Below are 14,942 nucleotides of genomic sequence, written 5' to 3'. Positions count from 1 at the left end.
TATACATGCATTAGGAAAGACAGAGTTTGATTAGGAATAGTCATTACAGCTTTGTGCATGGGAGATCATGCCTCACAGGTTTCTTAGAGCACTTTGATGAAGTGACCAGGAAGGTTGATGAGGGCAGGGCAGTAGACGAAGTCTATGTGAATTTCAGTAAGGCCTTTGATAAGGTTCTACACGCAGGGCTGCTCTGGAAGGTTAGATCACATGCAATTTAGGGGGGGCTGGCAAATTGGATACACAATTGGTTTGATGATAGGACGCAGAGGGTAAAAGTGGAAGGATGTTTGTTGGACTGGAGGCCTATGACTAGTGGAGTGCCTCAGAAGTTAGTGCTGGGCTTATTGCTGTTTGTTATCTATATCAATGATATGGATGAGAATGTACAAGGTATGACTAGTAAGTCTGCAGATGACACTAAAATAGGCAGTATTGTGGACAGTGAGGAAGATTATCAAAAAGTGCAGCAGGATCTTGATCAGCTGGGGAAGAGGGCTGAGAAATGGCAAATGGAGTTTAATATCGATAACTGTAAGGTCTTACATTTTGGAAAGTCAAGTCAAGGTAGGAATTTCATGGTGAATAGTAGGGCCTTAGGGAGTGAAGTGGAATAGAAGGACTTTGGAGTTCAGAAGCACAGTTCTCTGAAAGTGGAGTCACAGGTAGACTGTGCAGTGAAGAAGGCTATTGGCACACTGGCCTGCACAGTCAGAGCATTGAATATAGAGGTTAGGAAGTTATGTTGCTGTTATACAGGACGATTGTGAGGCTGCACTTGGAATATTGTGTTCAATTTTGATCACGGAAAGAATGCAAAAGAAATTTACAAGTATGTTGCCAGGACTGAATGGTCCGAGTTATAGGGAGAGGTTGGACAAGTTAGGACTTTTTCCTTGGATACAGAAATCTTATAGAAGTGTATGAGGTCATGAGAGGCATGGATAGGGTGAATGCACTCAGTCTTTTTCCCAGGGTTGGGGAATCAAGGACTAGAGGGCATCAGTTTAAGGTTAGAGGGGAAAGAATAAAAGGGAACCTGAGGGTCAACTTTTTTATGCAGAGGGTAGTACGCATATGAAATGAGCTGCCAGCGGATGTGGTTGAGGTGGGTACATTTACAACATTTAAAAGGCATTTGAACAAACACATGGATTGGAAAAGTTTAGAAGGGTACGGGCCAAGTTCAGAGAAATGGGGTGAGCGCTGATGGACATTTTGGTCAGCATGGACCAGTTTGGGCCGAAGGAGCTGTCTCCTTGCTATAGGACTCTATGACTCTCTATGATTCTGTGACACAGTCATCAGGACCTCAACTCTTCACAACTTATATAAATGATACGGATAAAGGGGTTGAAGGTATGGTAGCAAAATTTTCTGATGACACAAAGATAGATAGGAAAGTAAGTTGTGAAGAGGACAGAAGGAGGTTACAAAGGGATGCAAATAGGCTGTGAATGGGCTAAGATCTGTCAAATGAAGTCTAATGTGGGAAAGTGTGAAATTGCCCATTTTGACAAAAACATTTTTAAAAATTATCTTAATGGTGAGAAGTTGCAAAGCTCTGAGATGCAGAGAGATCTGGGTGTCCTGGTTCTTGAATCACAGAAGGTTAGGATACAGGTACAAAAGTAATCAGGAAAACTAATGGAATATCCTTGCTTATTGTGAGGAGAATTGAATGCAAGAGTAAGGAGGATGTGCTTCAGTTAGCCCGGGTATTGATGAGATTGCATCTGGAGTACTGTGTACAGCACTGGTCATCATACTTAGAATAGGATGTTAATTGTTAGAAGCAGTTCAGATAAGGTTTACTTGGAATGAGTGGATTGCTTTATGAGAAAAGGCTACGTAGGGGCTAGGCCTCTATCCTCTGGAGTGTAAAAGAGTCAGAGCTGATGTGATAGAAACATATAATATCTTGAGAAGACATGACCAGGTAGATGTTGAAAGAATGTTTTCGCTTGTGAGAGAATCTAGAACCAAGGGGTCATTCTTTAAAAATAAAGGTTGTCCACTTAAGGCAGAGATAAGGAATTTTATTTTTCACTCAGAGGGATGTGAGTCTTTGGAATTTCCTTCCTCAAAAGATAGTAGATGCAGAATCTTTAAGGCAGAGGTAGATAGATTATTGATTAACAAGGAGATGAGAACTTATTGGGAGCATGCAGGAATGTAAAGTTGAGAGATTAAAATTAGATCAGCCATGATCTTATTGAATCGCAGAGCAGGCTCAAAGGGCCAAATGCCCTACTCTTATTCCTCATACTTATATGTTTCTACAATTAGCCAACTTGCTGTCTTTTTCTGCCTACATAAGTAAGTTGATGTTGTATTCTCAGATGGCAAAATTATCTTTTTGTTTCCCACAATCAGTATCAGTATCACGACGGGGCTGCCTAATTCAACCAGGCTATTCACTTTAAATGACTAAAAAGTTCCAAAATGTAATCTATCAAACACAGTAGCTGTCAGACTGTTCTCTAATATTCAGTTTCAATGAATCACCATTGTTTCTGGCAAAATGGGAGACAGGTTGAATTTATTGTGGTTGCCACCTCAACAAACTCAATGTCCAAGCTCTGACTCCACCCCCTTTCTAGTCAATCAGTTGACTCTTCAGTTCCAGAGTAAATATCCAGTAATGGGACCCAAAGTGAGTGACACTTGTATATTATTCATGCAATGATGGGGTTGTCAGCTAATTGGATAGACATGTCTGTAGAATATGGCAAATCTTGTGGAAAGGATGGGCAGGAAGTCAACACCCCTGCTTTTATCTCATGGGTTTGAAGGTCCAGGCACCATCCTTAAAGGACACTTAAACATTCGCTGCAAGCCAGGTACCTTGCTGGACATCTGCCATATTGGTTCTAAAACTGTATATACCACATTTTCACTTATGCGATTTCCTCACCTTTTGTCAGTTATACAGCTTGCTACCCTGTGGAATGTTGGACTGCAGCCAGAGAGTGGCCCAATGGTTTAGTGGTCAAGAGTGTGGTGATGGAAAAGCACAGCAGGTCAGGTAGCACCAAGGAGCAGGTTTTTCCCAGGTATGGCAACAGGAAGCATTCCTGTCAGACCAAATCAACCTCAATGGAGGTGGCAGCCCATGTCAATGGCCGTGGGGTTAAAACAGAGGAAACTTTGTGTTTAGGAAGTGGATGAACAATCCCCTGCATGCTGCAAAGGTAAATGGCACTTGGTTTTCACTGTAGTGTGGCATTCTTATGATCAGCACGTACTGCAGATGTACAAGATACATACTGCCACTGGAACATCAAGCAGAGTTGCTAGAGATGATGAACAGACCAAAGCAAAGGCTGAAGGGATCTTTCCACATTCTGAATGAGGTCATTGGCTGTAGCTGTGATTTTCTCCATTGAAAGAATTTCTCCATAGGATATCAAATGCCATGGAAGGTGTGGTGCCACAGAGTACACAGTGGCTCATGCCTGCATTCCATTACTTTAGCAACGTGTACAGTGCCGAAATGAGGGAAAAGAGCCATCTGAATCTTCTCCAGGTGTTCCTTCCCCTCAATGAGGTACTGCCAGGAAACAATAGGAAGGAGGTGCTCAGCAAAGCAAGGAAGGCTCCACAGCAAGTGTCCAGCAAGGTTCTTCATCCCAGGACGTTCCAAAGCTGCCTTGCCATTCCATCTCCCTTCTGCCAGTCAGTCCAGTGCCTCCAGCAGGTTAAGCCGAGGACTGGATGCCTGCCTTTGTCCAGGAGATCCTTGTTAGGCTGGAATGCTCGAAGTCTTGATCCACCGGAGTGAGGCAAAGATCACCTTAGTAATCAGGACATTCAAATCAGCTTGCTTCCCCTTGGGCAGGTCCCGTCGGACTGGAAAACAGCAAATGTCATGCCGTGGTTTAAAAACGGGTACAGGCAAAAGGCAGGTAACTATAGGCCAGTTAGCTTAGCATCTGTAATTGGGAAAATGCTGGAGGCTATCATTAAAGAAGAAATAGTGAGACATCTGGATGGAAAGGGTTCCATCAGGCAGACGCAGCATGGATTCAGGAAGGGAAGGTCATGTTTGACAAACTTACTGGAGTTATTTGCGGATGTAACAAGCATGTTAGTTAGAGGGGAACAGGTGGATGTTGAATACTTGGATTGCCAGAATGCGTTTGATAAGGTGCTGCATGAAAGACTCATCCGTAAGAGAAGAATACATGGAGTTGTGGGGAATATACTAACATGGATAGAGGACTAGTTAATCAATAGAAAGCAGAGAGTTAGGATAAATGGGTGTTTCTGGTTGGAGGTCAGTAGTGAGCGAGGTGCCACACGGGTCGATGCTGGGCTCACAACTGTTCATGACATATATAAATGATTTGGAAGAGGAGACCAAGTGTAACATTTGCAAGTTTGCCGATGCCACTAAATTGAGTGGAAAGGCAAATTATGCAGAGGATATGGAGGGTCTACAGATAGATTTAGATGGGTTAAGTGAGTGGGCAAGGGTCTGGCAGATGGAGACAACATTGGTAAATGTGATGTTATCCACTTTGGAAGTAAAAATAATAGTTCAGAGTATTATTTAAATGGTGAAAGATTGCAGCATGCTGTTGTGCAGAGGGACTTAGGAGTGCTCGTACATGAATTTCTGAAAGTTGATTTGCAGGTGCAACAGGTGATCAGGAAGGCAAGCAGAATATTGGCTTTCATTGCGAGAGGGATTGAATTTAGGAGCAGGCAGGTTGTGCTGCGATTGTACAAGGTGTTGGTGAGGCCGCACCCGGAGTACTGTGCGCAGTTCGGGTCGCCTTACTTGAGAAAGGATATACTGGCTTTGGAGACGGTGCAAAGGAGGTTCACCAGGTCGATTCCGGAGATAAGGAGTTTGAGCCACCTGGGACTGTTCTCGCTAGAATTTAGAATGTTGAGAGGGGATCTTATATAAACATATAAAATTATGAAAGGATAGGTAAGATAGAGGCAAGCAAGTTGTTTCTGTTGGTGAGTGACTAGGACCAGGAAACATGGTCTCAAGATTAGGGGGAGTAGATTTAGGACAGAAATGAGGAGGAACTGCTTTTCCCAGAGAGTAGTGAATCTATGGAATTCTCTACCGAAGGAAGCTTCATTAAATATATTCAAAACACAGTTGAATGGGTTTTTGTATGGTGGGGGAATTAAGGGTTATGGGGATAATACAATTATGAGGAGCTGAAATGATGGATAGATCAGCCATGAATGGCAGAGCAGGCTCGGCAGCCCAAATGGCCTACTCCTGTTTCTGTTACTATGAAACTGTGTCTGGTTTTTGGGAAGTTTGTTATCATTATTGACTTTCACTTTTTTATTAACTGTGCAATGCATCAATGTAAATACTGGAGTGTAATAATTATGTGATGTTTCAGTGTCAGAGCTGATTGTTATCATTGTCAGGAGTGCTGGTCCTCATACAGCTCCATAATGGTTAGTTCCCTTCACTGAATTCTAGTACGGTGTGGCTTTCTTTCCCATGTGATTGTGTAGTTTTCACAGTATAATTTGACTAAATATGTCTGAATTTGTGCTTCTTTTCTAACAGTTATTAAAGAAGAGCTGTATCACAGGTAAGACAATCTGACAAGTTTTTTTAAAGCTGTCCTTGTAACTTTGATAAGTTTTTGATTTTCCTGAGATTGTTATTTCTAAAAAATTCACTTTTAAGTTTTTGCTGGACCAGATGTCTTAAAAATGAAAATACAGAATTGAAGTTGTAAATTGGGCAGAACCTTCAGGTGACAACAGCAGAACGTGTTCAAATGTTTGTTGCTTGTGCACATCGGGAACCTGCAGAGTTCCTGACCTGGACACATATGTAGAATTGACCTTGGAAGTTTAAAATTGTGACTTGCGTTACCTGAGACACAATGAGATCATGTTCAAAACTGAGCTGTGTTTTGAATTCTTGGGCTCTGTACCTACACAGATATTTACCCAACTCTTCAAACACTGTTAATCATACAAAGGGTGGTAGATGTTTGGGACCCTCTTCCAAAAATGACAGTTGATGCTAGATCAGTTATTGAATTTAGAATCCCTGCAACATGAAAACAGGCCCTTCGGTCCTACAAGTCCACAGCGACCCTCCAAAGAGTATCTCACCCAAACCCATTTCTCTATATTTACCCCTAACCTACACATCCCTGAACACTATTCCTGAAGAAGGGCTTATGCCCAAAACGTCAATTCTCCTGTTCCATGGATGCTGCCTGACCTGCTGCGCTGTTCCAGCAACACAGTTTCAGCAATTTACCTAACCTACACATCTTTGGAATGTGGGAGGAAACTGGATGACCCATAGACACAGGGAGAATATGCAAACTCCACACAGACAGTCACCCAAGGTTGGAATCGAACCTGAGTACCTGGTGCTGCGAGGCTGAAGTGCTAACCGTTGAACCACCGTGCTGCCCTGAGAAAGATAATTTAAATCTGAGAAAGATAATTTTTTGTTCAGCAAAGGTATTGAGGGATATGGGGCAAGGGCAGATACACAGAGTTGGGCCACAAATCACAATGAATGGCAGAACACGTTTGAGGGGCTGAATAGATTACTCCTTTTCTTATATTCTTATATTCCTAAAAGACAGTGATGAACGGCAGAGGGAAAATAGAAAAAGCGTTTAAAAAATCCCTTCCAACCCTAACACTGCTTACCCTCTCCTCCTCCTACAAGACTGCATATACGTTCTAGCACCTAATGCTTATCCCCTCCATCCTGTCCCCAAAACTGCCAGCCCCTTCCACAACATTGACACTGATCACTCTCTTCCCTGACCCTGCTCACCCACTCCTGCGACTTGACCCTGCTCATTGTCTCCTCTTCCTCCTGAAACACTGTTTATCCCTCACCTCTCACTTAACCCTGATAATGTTCATTCATTGCTACATCCTCAACACTACTCATTCCCAGCCACACCTCCTCAGCACCTGGGAACTGATCAACCCTTCTCTCATTCCCTCCCTCAACTTCTTCTGCACCCCTTACACTGTCCATACTCTCCCGGAGCCTCATCACTCACCCTAACAATAACCACCTCCATTCCCCACCAACACTGCACATCCGTCTGATGTCCTTGACACAGCTGTCCCTCTGCTCCAACAATACTTGCCTTCCCCTTGTCCCACAACAACCCCAAAAATGCTCATGACCCCACAGCAATCCCTATCCATCTCACACTTCTCCTTCTTGAATTCGTGGCTGCTGTCTGGCCAATGTTAGAAGTCTCAGTATTGCCAGAGATTTAAGCATGATCAGCCTTACAGAAGGTGGGGTGCTGAAAGGGGAATGAGCATTGTTCAGTGGGAAATGGATAAGTTTCCATCGGCTTGCTGATAGCGTACTGCTCTCACTATCTGCCACCTCCATCAAACACAGGAACAAATGAGGACTAAGCATTACTGATAAATATATAGATATACATATAACAGTTCTTGGCCCTTTTATATAGCTCTTCCAGTTAACAGTTTTAACTCAACCAAATTGGCTTTTCTATTAATATATGTGCTCACTGTTTACAGAAAGAGTTTTTTTTAAGGAAATAGAGAAGTAGGTTTGGTCTGAAAAGTATATGATGAAATTGCGAGATTCTGCAAGAGTCAAAGTTGATGAGCCACATGAGTATAAATAAGTGGTAAAACTATGTGATCAATCCAGTCATAATTCACCGCATTCAGCTTGTTTTCTTAATATATTGTAGGTCACCAGCATATTATACACAAGCACACCAAGTATCAGGTAATATTCAATGCAATATTTAAGAATTAAATATAATTATGTGAATGAACTCAACTAAGAACTTTTGTACATGCAAATCGAACTGCCAAATATCTATAATTAAACGTACAACTGACTATATTACCATTCTGGTCACCACAAATAATCTCTGTGATAGACTTTGACTTTACTATCTCAGCACAAAACAAACAGTACAAAATATCATAAAGGACAATATTACAACAGTAATGGAATTGTCTCTGTTTTCAGGGGGCTGAATTCAATGAAGCAAAGAAACACAGGAGAAATTTGATCATAGTTTCTAAATTCTGACCAATTCTGATCATGTTGGGAGAAACATTTATTTTTAGGCTTTTTAGTTTGTTTTCGTTCAGATGTGATGAATGGAAATCAATTTGAATTGTTATTAAAAGAGTGAGGGAAGAGGGTAGAAAAACAAATTTATGCAAAGAACAGTGCAGGATGCTTTGTCATATGAATAGTTGAGATAGAGACTTAAATATTTTAAGGGAAGAGTAGATTTGGAAGTCAGAAATCTCCAAGGATGTGAGAACAGGTCAGTGAGATTCATTTTAGCAAAGAACTGACAGGAACATAATAGACAAAAATAAGTTTGTGTTATACAATTGATTTTAATAATTCTCAAACTGTTCACTGCGGCAAAACATTTCTTTTTTTTTAAATACTGCTTTACAAATAAATTATTTCTCTGCTAAACTGTTGAATTTATAATTGAACCGAACAATGCATCAGATGTCATTCTCTTCAGTTCTTTGGAATGGAACAACTTTGTAAGAGGTGTCTATTGTAGACACATTTTGAAAATACTGCTATGACTAAAGGAGACATATTAAAAAGATTTTTTTTTCAATTTGCAGTTGTATGAAGGGTTTGATAAATGTTGTTAAAATCATTGCCAAATATTTGACTCGTCATATGGGTTCATAGACAATGAGAGATAAGTGTTTATTAGCTTGGAGGACACCAATCCACAACATGCATGGATGGGTATATGAAGGGAAGAAAGCAGTCCTGCATGAAGATCCACAGTTGATGTGGATATTAAACCCACTATGGCATTATTATGGTTCAGATGAACAATCACCAATTGTGTGCTCTCTCTCCCACTGTCCTCATCCCTGCCCCCGATCATGAGGTGATCTTGCTGGAGACAGACTGAGAACCTGTGGAAACGTGTACAAATTACTGAATATACTGGGTCAAATCTGTCTTGCTGGTTTTCAGAGATGGCCTCAGATATTTGTTCCAAATTATTCTGAGTTTGTTCCTCCAAATGAGAATACAGGTATAAAAATGAGCTATGGAAGAGTGACTGTGGAGTACCGTGGATAGCCATGTGTCAAAGGCAAGAATATCATTAAAGCAATGAAACATAGGCATGGGTAGTATAGGTTATATTATTATGGATTCATGGATTAAGGAGAGCAGGAACAAATGAGAGACACTTGGGAAAGGAAGTTATCTAGGCTTTATGCTGTCTGTTTCATGGTGATTGTCACAAAATGTGGGATTTTACACCAAAATCGAAGGAAGATATTAAATGAGTCTGCTCTAATAAGGTTGGGTATATCAGCTAAATGGTCAGTTGGTTAGCCAGGTGGTTTGTGATATAGAATAAGGCCAACAGCGGGGGTTTCAATTCCGACAATGGCCGAGGTTACCATGAAGGATTCACCTCAACCTATGGTGACCCTCAAGTTAAGTCATCACCAGTTGTCTCTTTTGAATGAGAGAGCCACCCCATTGTGTGGTATGACTATGGTGATTTTTACCTTTACCTTTAATGATAGACTTCTCTCAGAGGTTACATTTTCCATCATATTATTTCATTACTAAGGGGTCAGTGAGTCTATTTATATTTTAAGTCTGTTATTTAAGGAGCCCAATTAAATATAGAATGGTTTATTTCCTTCCTTCACTTCAAAGCATTGTACATATTTACTTCATAAAGTGTTTTTTCTCCTGTTATTCTATAGCCAGCCATCCTACTCTGTTAATGCAAGTGCCTGAGGCCTATAGCAACCAATCTCCCCTTTCCTTGTAGCAGACTATTAGCAGAGGTAGAATCTTTCCTATAAAGTGAATGAAGCTGACCTCAAGAAATTCATTAAGATGAATAGGTTGGATTAGGAGAAAGTCTGCTACGTTTATGCAGAGCTACTGCTGCAAAAAATATTGTATTTTCTTCTAATGACTACTTTCTCATCATCTTTATCCTTAACCTTTTCTTAGTCTTGGAATTCTGGCCTTTTGTATTGGGTACATTGTAATCTTTTTACTTGTTCCATCTCAGATGAGTTAAAAGTAGGGTGGATGCACAGCATCTGCTTCAATGCCTAGAATGTGACCAGTAGGTTTATTTGAAATCATAAGCTTTTGGAGCATAGCCCCTTCATCAGGTGAAGTGAGGGAGAATCACACAGACACAGAATTTATGGGCAGAGAAATCAAGGGCAGAGAGAGTAAAAAGGTCATACAAATGATGTGATTGGAATGGAAAATAATAAGTCTCTGCAGGTGATTAAAAATGTCAGATTGTGCGAGCAAAATGTCAATAGCTGAATAACAAATGAAGGGATGACCTATAATCCAATTAAATAACATAATTACATAACATTAAAAATAAGGTAGTGCTGGAAACAAACCAAATGACTGATAAAGCATGATAGCTTTAAGAGTCGCATGCCAAGCATCTAACTAATGAGTAATCCAAAACTGTACAAACTAATAAAGGTAGAAGGATCGTAAACAATTTATCAAGGTGATGGTGTTAAACCAGGACAGTAAGAAAGATTTTATAGACCCTTGGCATGCAACCTGCCCTCCCATCACCATGTCCTGCATGACTGACTGTGATGTCCTTCACCCTCGTCATGTAACCCCAGCAGTAGCCACAGCTCCCAATGGCACCTCTGTGTTTCCAGCCCTTTAGTTGGTCAGCAGCTCTTGAGTGGCTTGTGACCATCACCATTAAGGATGGTAGCCTGTTGCTGACAAGATACACTCCAAGTCCTGCTGACCATTACCAGAATGGGTTTTGTGAGATTCCTGCTGTCACTACTAAACCCAGCCTAGTGCTTCTAAATGGACACAAAATTATTTGCTTGCACCTTAAAAGTCCTTGGATATTATTTCTGTTTTAATAAATAAGCTGCATTCATGAAAATAGCAATTCTTCCAGCTGGTTCTAGTTTCAATGTTCTGCTAGACCCTCTTCACCCACTTCACAAAAACGTAACCACATCATGATCATAATAATTTAATGTCACAGTTGAACTAGTAGGTAAGCCAGTCAAGCGAGTTCATGGTCACAGTTCACAGCCACCAATACAGTACAGTCTGCTGCACCCAATACTGTATGTAAATTAGACATAAGTAAATTCAGGATTTTTGGTTCCCAGTATAGTTTGCTCAACATAGCAGCTGGTGGTCCTTTTTCCCCTTTGAATTAACTTTATTTTTTATTCCCAGCCTCTGCATACTCCTAGTGTGAGTCAGTACCGTCATAAAGAACAGACATTTTTAAAAAAATTTTAAGATGCTTGTAACATCATGTCCTTTCTCACAGACCATGTAAGTCAAGCATGAGTTGCTAATCTTCGATTAAATATTTGACTAGGCCTACACCTATTTAACATCTTAATCTTTGATATTTAGCTACAGATCAAGAGTTTATTGCTTTTTGTTTACTGATTGCAACATGTCATTGTATTAAAAACTACTCCATAATTCTGAATTGGGCTTAATTAATCTCCAAATTAAAAGCTGGGAACAATTTCAAACATGCCTTTTCTTTGGCAGATGATGATGGGAAGTACTTTATGATAGCGAGATGGAAATGGTGTACAGGGATATAGGGAATAGGCAGGAGATTGGCATTATGTAATAGAATTGGCATTGACACTATGGGCTAAATGGCCTCCTTTTGCACCATAACAATTAGGTGATTCTGAAATTAAAACATGGACCAGTGGTGCCCACACTTCCCTTAATCATGCTCATTACTTCCACTTCAGACAAAAGCTTCAAATGATGTCACTGGTTCCTCAGGTTACCCTCTGATAGCCGATTTATACGCATTGTTGACTAAGCCAGCTTTTATTGCCCATCACTAATAGCAGTTTCAGTAGGAGCAACTCTTACAGCAGTAGTACCTGCCTTTTCCTCAGCCATACTCATCAAGGCAGAATGGACAGAGATAAAGATCCTGCTCCAATTCAAAGCATGCAGGTCAAGATTTGACTGTCAATATTTGTGAAATTCAGTGCCTCAGAGGTCCAGGCTTTTACACCAGGTTGTTGCTAACATCCATACCTTTGGGAGAAACAAGAGTGTGGTGATTGTAACAAGGTCAGCCAAGTGGACTTCATAAAAAATGAGTTCTGTTTGGGGCTGTTAATCTGGGCCAATCAGGGAGCCCTGGCTGACAGATATAAACAGAAGTGTCAGAGCCCAGGTGTCTCTGGAGAAGGAGCACGTGGTGTCCACCAACATCCTGGAGTTGTTCAGGGAGAGATAGGTGCCGCAGGGAGTACAGTGCATTATTTCCCCCTCTAACTCTATTTTGATTTAATCCCTGCCCTCCCCTTCACTGTTTTGATCACACCACATTGCCCTTTGATGTGAAGGGCAGTGCTTGTCACTGGCCACCCGGGTGTTTCCTATCTTCCTGGTGGTGGAAATTGAATAAAGATTCGTGCACCTTGTGTCTCTCACTGTGTCTCACACCTGCACACACACACCATGGGTGCTGGGGAAAAATAAGCACTACCGCAGTTAGGCAGTAGTGTGGGGGTTAAAAAAAACACAAACAAACATAAGTGTCAGAGCCTGGGTGTCTCTGGAGAAGGAGCACGTGGTGTCCACCAACACCCTGGAGTTGTTCAGGGAGAGGTGGACGCCGCAGGGAGTGGAGTGCATTATTTCCCCCTCCAACTCTATTTTGATTTAGTCCCTATCCTCCCCTTCACTGTTTGATCACACAGCATTGCACTGCTTGTCACTGGCCACTTGGGTGTTTCCTTTCTTCCTGGTCGTGGAAATTTGAATAAAGACTTGTGCACCTTGTGTCTTTCACTGTGTCTCACACCTGCACACACACACACAACATGGGTGCTGGGGAAAAAAAAACAGGATTGTCAGGTTCCCTTCACTTTGAGAACTGGCTCTGAGGGAGCTGGATCAGTGTTAAGGACTCTCCATGTATAAATAAAGGGTAATTTGATGACGGGATATTGGTCTTTTGGAGTTATTTCAAGGAGTAAGTGAAGTTGCAAGGTGTTCATCTATGGATTGATATTCAAATAAATGCTGGAGGGATGAGGCAGAGGCTTGGGCCCCAGCTGGAGAAGGACAAAGGTCAGTAGTGGCACTAGGGGGAGAGTTAGAGGCACAGAATTGGGGAGGCATGGGGCATGTGCTTCCGGAATGGGGTCTGGACAAGGCCTACTGTGGGGTCATTGGGAGATGAGGCCTGCTTGAGGAGCTGAATGAAGAAGGACCACCTGCTGTGGAAGGTGGGGTTTGTCCTGGGAGCAGAGTGAAGTTGCGCTTGCTTTGGGAGCAGGGATGATCGGGGTGAACAGCAGGAGGAAGGCTGTTGGGGGAGCTGGATTGAGAGGCCTCTACAGAGGCAGCTTTCTTTTTACATGGGAGTGATAGACAGACTAAAGGAAAATTGGGAGGTCGCAGAGGGAGTGGACACAAGAGGGAGCCTGTTGGGAGAGTAGAAAATTAACACAATTTATTCTGCCATGCAGGCTAGTTTATTTTAAGTTTTGTAATGTGTTGTTTCAACAGGCAGCTGCTTCCCTTCACTTTGAAATGATGTCAGTTTGCTTTCTGTTCTTTGCACCACTTAAAGATGTCTTTCATAGGAAACTGAGCTCTTTAATTCAGAATCCTTCCTTTAACAGTTCTGCTGCCTGATCCTATGTTCAATTTTCATTGTCGGGTAACCGTGACTTATGATGTGAATGCTGTGATCCTGTTAAACAGACATGTTAAAAGCCTGTTGAAGATTTCTAGCTGCAAATAATCTTGCTGTTTCTACAGGAGCTATCTTTTAAAATTTTGATCCTTTGACAGATGCCAGAGCAAAATTCCTACTTCGCTCTTTTCTGCCCATTATGCAGTAACAAGATTCAAGAATTGCTTGGATCTGTGGTCACATTTTTGTCTCTGAGTTGGAACGTTATGGATTTAAGTCCCACTCCAGGATTTGAGAGCATTGGAACACAAGAGCAGGATGAAGTTATTCAGCTCTGTGCACTTGCAGTGTCATTCTAGATCATGGCTAATCATCTCGACACCATATCCCCACATTATTCCCTTATGTCTTGATGCCATTAGTGACTAGAAATTTATTGATACTTGTTTTGAACTTACTTCATGACTGAGCTTCCACAGCCCTCCAGACAAGAGAATTCCAAAGCTTTACCATCCTCTGAGTTAAGGAAGTCCTCCTCATGAGAGCCCTAAATGGCTTGCCTTTTATTCTGAGACTGTGTCCCCTGGTTCTAGATATCATAGCTAGGGGAAACATCATTTTGCATTTACTCTGTTTATCTCTTTAAGAATTGACTCCCTGTGCTACACTGTTATAATGATGACTTCTCCTCACATTGCATTTCCTATTGACTGCGTCGTCCAAACTGCACTTGACCTTCTGTGATGGTCATTTGTTTCATACATGAGCCTCTCATTCTGACTGATAAGAATTTATTAGTGCTTCTAATTCACTCTTACTTTCCCATCAATGCATTTGTACATTCTTCTACCTTTCTGTTCTTCTCCCATTTTCTTACTCCCTTCTGACTACACGCTCTTGTTTCCACTCCCCATCTCTATTTTCTTTTCCCTCCTTGCCGAAAATAAACTTTATTGAATCTGTGGTAGTGGTTCAGGTGCAGGTGTAAAATGGGAGCGCTCAACAAAACAGATTTCTTTGCTGCATGTCTAAACCTTGATATTCATTTTTTATTGTATATACTTACAACCAGAAAACTCCTGTACCACTATTGGATTCTTATAGAATTTAGCCTGTTCAAGCACTTTGCTACATGCCATAATACCCTGAGCATTGGGATTATTCTGGCACACATACAATATATCCACACCACAACTATTTCAATCTTGGCAAAATGTGTGACATTGTTTGAGGGACATCCTGTCT

The 14,942-nt window shown here is 41.4% G+C and overlaps 1 protein-coding gene across 3 annotated transcripts in view; it reads left to right on the top strand.

The window, feature by feature from the left end:
* The window catches only part of hepacam2 (HEPACAM family member 2), a 107,521-nt gene that overhangs the window by 78,454 nt on the left and 14,125 nt on the right, over positions 1–14,942 (top strand). For all 3 annotated transcript variants that reach the window (XM_043689951.2, XM_043689948.2, XM_043689949.2), the window contains 2 exons: positions 5,552–5,576; positions 7,710–7,747. In XM_043689951.2, the coding sequence (XP_043545886.2) occupies positions 5,552–5,576; positions 7,710–7,747 (63 nt within the window). The remainder of the gene's footprint in view (positions 1–5,551; positions 5,577–7,709; positions 7,748–14,942) is intronic.

The sequence above is a fragment of the Chiloscyllium plagiosum genome, unplaced genomic scaffold, assembly GCF_037043375.1.
Source record: "Chiloscyllium plagiosum isolate Xiang-an unplaced genomic scaffold, Cpla_swu_hap1 HiC_scaffold_5, whole genome shotgun sequence".
NCBI classification, from domain to species: domain Eukaryota; kingdom Metazoa; phylum Chordata; class Chondrichthyes; order Orectolobiformes; family Hemiscylliidae; genus Chiloscyllium; species Chiloscyllium plagiosum.
The sequence above is the reverse complement of the archived record's forward strand: the minus strand, read 5'-3'. Positions and strand labels throughout refer to the sequence as shown.